The sequence below is a fragment of the Camelina sativa genome, chromosome 4 (genome assembly GCF_000633955.1).
Source record: "Camelina sativa cultivar DH55 chromosome 4, Cs, whole genome shotgun sequence".
In the NCBI taxonomy this organism is placed as follows: Eukaryota; Viridiplantae; Streptophyta; class Magnoliopsida; order Brassicales; family Brassicaceae; genus Camelina; species Camelina sativa.
Window position 1 is genome coordinate 21464302 of NC_025688.1, and position 6000 is coordinate 21470301.

A 6000-nucleotide genomic window follows, 5' to 3' on the forward strand; every position below is an offset into this window, starting at 1 on the left:
TCAGAAGTGGCAAATATGTGGCATCCCATGTGAGCATGCATATGGTCTCATCATTGATAAGAAGCTAACGGCTGAGAACTACGTCTGCCAGTGGTTCCGAACAGCTATATGGAGGAGAAACTATGAAGAAGGCCTAACTCCACAAAGAAGTGCAAAGTTTTGGCCTTGTACAAATGGGAATAAGGTGTATGCAGAACCACCTGAGGAAAAACAGACCAAGGCTGACAAGAAAAGGAAGAAGGGTGTCAATGAGTCACCTACTAAGAAGCAACCAAAACAGAAAAAAAGAATAATGCATTGTGGCATTTGTGGGGAAGCTAACCATAACTCTAGATTCCATAAGTCTGAATTTGCTCAGGTATGATATATTGCTTTGTTGTTTTCAGTTTCTAACTTTTCTTTTGGTTACTAACTCTAATGCCATGTTTTTTCAGCCTTCTCGACAGCCTACTCAACCTGAACCAAGTCAAGGATCACTCACTCAAGCTTGATCAAGAACCTACTTATTACTAGGGTGCTAATTTTGTGGTTGCCTAGATACATATTTTCGACCACATGAACTCTTTTCTTCCCCTAGGTCGCTTAGTGTCTTTTGTCTCCAATGGTGAATTTTGTGGTTGCTCATGTTGTATTTTCGACCACATATACTCTTGCCTTTCCTAACTCTTTTGTATGATCTATTTCGTTTCAAATGATGATCGTTTATGACATTTAATTTCATCTCTTTTGATGATCGTTTATAACACAACAAATGTAGCTTCATCTTTGACACAAAAGGTTTCATTGTCTTAAATCATTGACAAACAAACAAACATGACCATACACCATTTGTTCAACCAACTACTTTGCTTAGTACAATCATGACCATACAGACTAACAATACAACACTCATCATCTTCTTATTCCATGATTTGGCTTCACCTAAACCATCTTCAACCTTCTCCAAGACCTCCTTCTCCATCTTCTCATAAACCAGAGTATCAAACTCCAACCTCTCTGTCCTAAGCTCTTTCAATTGTTGCTCAAGTCCAGCATTCTTCATAGCCAATGCATCTACCTCATTCAGCAAAGCTTCATCGACCCACTTGAACACATGTTCATCGTTCCGAAGCTACCATTACCCAATTATTAGAACCACCCAAAATCATGAGACAAGAGGATAAAAGCATAAATTTTACCTTATTTGTTGCAGCAAAACTACAACGGTAGTATCTCCGGTAAGGATTCGGATCAGATTTCGAGATCAAAGCTACAACAGCTTCCCCGCACCAACAACTCTTTGGCACACCAAACACTCTTCCTCTCGCACGAGAACTGGATGATTCGGTCGAATTGCTCATTCTGAATCTCGAATTTGGTAATGGAACCCAGAAAAGAAGAAAGAAGAAGAACAATCCGAAAACGATTTTAGGGTTCGTGATTTTTGAAAATTGGGGATTTGTGGGTTCATGGGTCTTAACAGGGTAAGGAATCGGGTCTTCAATGGTTCAATTTTCGGTTTATATGGTTTGGTATTGGGTTCAAAAGCTAAACCAACACAATTTAAATTCGGGGTGATATAAGTGTAAAACTTTCGATTTGGGGAGAAATAGGTGTCAAGAATAGTTGACAGGGATATATAGCTCGTGTCCGTAGTTCGGGTTCCATACAGCAAGATATGATAGTTCTTGGGGGGAAATAGCTCGTTTCCCCAACTTATGCATATGAACTTCGCATCTTTCTACTCTAATTTGGTGGCGGGGGATATTCTTAGGAAGGTTTGATTCTTATGTTATGTGGGCACTTTACTTTGCTCATCTATGTTTATATATAATAAACCTGTCCCCTTTTATTTTCTCTTCAGAAAATCCGGTCCTATAATATATATATATAGTTTAGTATTTTCCCGTGTATATTCCCTATATAATAAAACGGAAGTTCACAACATTGTTTTGTATACTATATAATTTTAATAAGTTGGTTACAAATAGGTTATATATTAAGTTTTATATTATTTGTATAGTCAGGATTTATTGTTTCCAAAAATCTTAAAGAGAATATTCTAAATAATCATTTGATATCATCTAACTTACCATATTAATTTTCTTTATTAAATTATTCATCAAATAAAATCATTTGATATCTAACTTAACATATTAATTTGTTAATTATTATTATACTTCACCTCTCATTTTTATATATGAGTCTATTTTGTGAAACAAATAAATTCTCATATTATTTATTATAATAAAAAATAGTTTTATTTCCGGATATACCATAAGTTAAATTTTTAAAAACAAATATAAATGATTCAATCTATAAAATATTCAATTTTACTGTGTAACGAGTCAAAATTTGAATATTTAAATTTAATTTCATACTTTTTGTTGAATTTTATAATTTTATATAATATAATAAACTTTAAATAATTTATTTTGAAATATTTTTAAAATATTGAAACTTGATATTAAAGTTAGAAACTATAAACACTCTAAATTGGTTTGTTATAGCAATGTCAATAATATGTCACTATAATATGAAAGAATTTAAAAAACCAAGTATAACAATATATTAAATTACTCATAATATAATAACTTGCTTTTTAAAAACCAAATTCACAAAAGTATGTCTTATAATGACATTCAAGTCATGAGGTAGAATATACATTGTTGAAATAACTTCACATACATAAACTAATATAATATATTAAAATAGAAAATATACAAAATTTTGTATGAAATAAAATTTAACCATTGTTATAGCACGGGTACTTATCTAGAATCATTAACAATAGAAAACTTACAAAATAAGTATCTTTTTCAAGTTATCATATTTAGCATATGATTTTATTACATAATATTTTGTTTAAAAAACTTTTAAAAATAATCACATAAATTATATTTTATAAAAAATTACAATGTAAATAAAATGAATTTCAAGAGCACGGGTCTTAATCTAGTATGTATATAAAATATATTCGTTTTAGGGTTTAATAAAAAGAAGAAGAAAATTAAAAGAAGTAGAGTCTTACGTGCGCGTAGAAATGATGGTGGTACCAGATCTCCTCCGCCGGTGCCGACCAGTTAACCTCAACCAAATATTATATACTTTTGCCAACCTCCCAAAGGTTTCATCAATCTTTACGATAATAATACCAATTACCAGTTTTTTTTTTTTTGTTGTGAAAATAGATATATACGGTTAAATAATTATATATATAAACATATATATATATAGATATATATATATATATATATATATATATATATATATGCGTGTTCAGAAAAGAAAGAAAAGAAAAAGGTATACATCAAGAAGCAAAAAAGCCAACTCATTATGAAGGCAATACAATGACAACTCAAAAGAAATCAATATTAGAAATTGGTCGTTTTCATTGCTCATGCTTCATGCAGTCAAGACTTCAGATATATCCATATATACTTTGAAACTTTGAATAATCTAATTTTTATGTAAAATGTTAACGATTGCCCTATTAAATTTAATATTTTATTTGTTGCCGGGTCCAAGCAAAATGACAATGATGTGAAACTTATAAAAATGGTACTCAAAATACTAATTTTTTCGTCATAGAAATAAATTTATATCAGGATAAGGTCACTCGACTCGCTCCCAAGTGGATATTATTTTCTTTAACCAACCTAAAACGGGAAAAGTCTAACAATGTATCGAATGTATCATCGCCTACACTTCAATTACTTGGACAGAGGGAATTGACCTACCAACTGCCGTACAGCATAGACTACAGAGTAGTATACTGGAACATTTATAGGATGAAAAGTTGAAAACTGTTTTGACGCAACGCGCATAACATAAGCCGGTCTTGTTCAAGTTAACGAGTGATCTTTCATCTTCACAAAATTTTAAATGATAAAGTTACAAACATCAAGGAAGGAAAAATTATATGATTACATTCGCAAAATTACATCAAGTGAACCCCAAAAAAAGAAAAGAATTTGATGAAACGCTTTTTGTATAACACAAATGGTAAAATTTGTTTCTAAACATTTTTTCATTGCTGCATCTACTACTCGTATTTTGAATCATTATATTATACCAATTCCATCAAAAGCGGATCGCCTTCCGCCATCTCCCGAACCAGTTTGATGAAATCTTGTTCGCTTGAGATACTCCAAGGATGAACCGCAGGTGCTTCTGCAGAATACAAACTCAAAGAAGTGTTTAACGAAGCTGGTTCTGACTTATATACCATTGAACCTAGAACCGGGTCAAAATTCTGAGGCGAATCCATCGATAGGAAGAACATTGGCACAGCCACTTTATAATGCAAATCCATATCGCCCACGAGATTAACCAGATCTGTAAAGTCTGACACAAAACGTTTTGGGACATAGAACACTTCCGAGCTGCACATCGTTAAGGTTGTGTCATCACTCTTCTTTGTGGCTTCCTTGTAATTGACTTGGAAATGAACCGGCATTGTACCAACAATTTTCTTTACTAATTCCACCTGAACCGAATACCAGTCAGCATTCCCAGATGGTTTCACTGTTGTCCATGACTCCTTTACCTATAAAAAGGACCAAAACTCCTCAAATTCGAAACCACACCAAACATTATGTTTATGCAGAACAACTAGCAACTTAATGAGTACCTTGTCTGTAGTCCAGAGCTTAGTTTTGTCGGCTTGAAGTAAATTCCAGTAATTAAGAACTGTATCATCTTCAACAAACAAAAACCCGTCTGCACTGCTGTACCGATCAAATATCTTCGGTAGCCGCCTGAAATGGATATAACAGAACTACAATTAGAAAGCTTACATTAGGAAAGAATAGGTTGGAAACTGAGATTATAAGCAAGTTTCTTAAGTTACTTGTAAATGTGATCGAGTTTAGCTTCTTGGACGTAAAGGTCTGAGTTTTTCCGAGAGGACAAAATCACCACAGTTTTGAATACCCGCCCGTAAAGTAACCTCCATTCAAGAGCAGTGCGTTCCACAGGTCCGTTACAGAACATTACAAGCACTACATTCCCAAAATTCTTCCTCCACCTGATTAAATTCCCAATTTCAGAGCTCACTGTGCCAATCTCCTCGACCCCGAGGTGAACCGAAGGCAATTTCCTAGGAACAAACTCTTTTCTATCTCCATGACCGATGGTTGCTCGTGGGCGGTCCAACTCAAGTGACATTAACCGAGGCTGTTGGTATCCAACCATAAGCAAATCCTGGAGCCAAGCAGCTGTGAACTTCACGTCGAGTTCAGTCCAAAACCCTTGTTCAGCCATAACAAAGCTCAAATCAAGAATCGTCTCGAAGAACCTATGCTTATCTGATCTCCAAGCAAGCAAGAATTTGATCAAACGACCTACATTAACATGGAGATCTTTCTCATCAGAGAAAGGGTAAGCTTCAACCCGATCATACCGGTGAACAGTTGGTGGATAAACAGCAACATAACCACCAAGCTCCCATAAGAGCCTCTGTCCCCAATAACCTCTAATCACATCCGAAGCCATGGAACTAACCGAAACAGGAAGCATTAAACCCCAAAACGCTGATGAATGGTACAACGTGTTAAAAGAATTCACAGGCACCATCATACCTTGAGGCAACGCCACTTTAGGAGAATCCTCATCGAATCTAATATCAAAAGGTTCAAAAGTAGTCTTCCTAGTGAAGTAATACACAGAGTCAACATCAGGTAAACCGTTTGAAATCCCTTGCTGTATAAACTGTTTACCACCAAACACCTCAGTGTAATACTCCTCGTGATTGATCTCACCTACGTTCTCCAACGGCAAACCTCTAGGCCAAACCGATCTTTGCCCGAAATGGATATAAGGATTCACAACAGTTCGATTCGGGTTCTCGTGACTATACTGCAAAATTGGTTCTTGCCTAGCGTATTCTCCAACCAACTCAACATCAAAATGTTTCCCAAGATCTCCATCAATCACTTCACCACGATCATCCGCATCGTAGATCTTCTTCGCACCGTGCTGAATCGCGAACAAGTAACCGACACTTTTGCGTACGAACGA

At 34.9% G+C, this 6000-nt stretch overlaps 2 protein-coding genes across 2 annotated transcripts; both read right to left on the reverse strand.

Moving 5' to 3' along the window:
* On the reverse strand, window positions 833–1340 carry LOC104784124 (uncharacterized protein At4g04775-like). The gene is made up of 2 exons (XM_010509189.1): window positions 1179–1340; window positions 833–1111 (listed from the first exon to the last, which is right to left on the reverse strand). The coding sequence occupies exons 1-2, from the start codon at window positions 1338–1340 to the stop codon at window positions 833–835; spliced, it is 441 nt and encodes a 146-aa protein (XP_010507491.1).
* On the reverse strand, window positions 3883–6000 carry LOC104781647 (probable glycosyltransferase STELLO2; the record flags this gene model as incomplete). The annotated part of the gene is given in 3 exon segments (XM_010506368.1): window positions 3883–4528; window positions 4613–4739; window positions 4832–6000. Coding segments are annotated over 3 exon segments (1776 nt in total), but the record flags the coding sequence as incomplete, so codon positions are not given.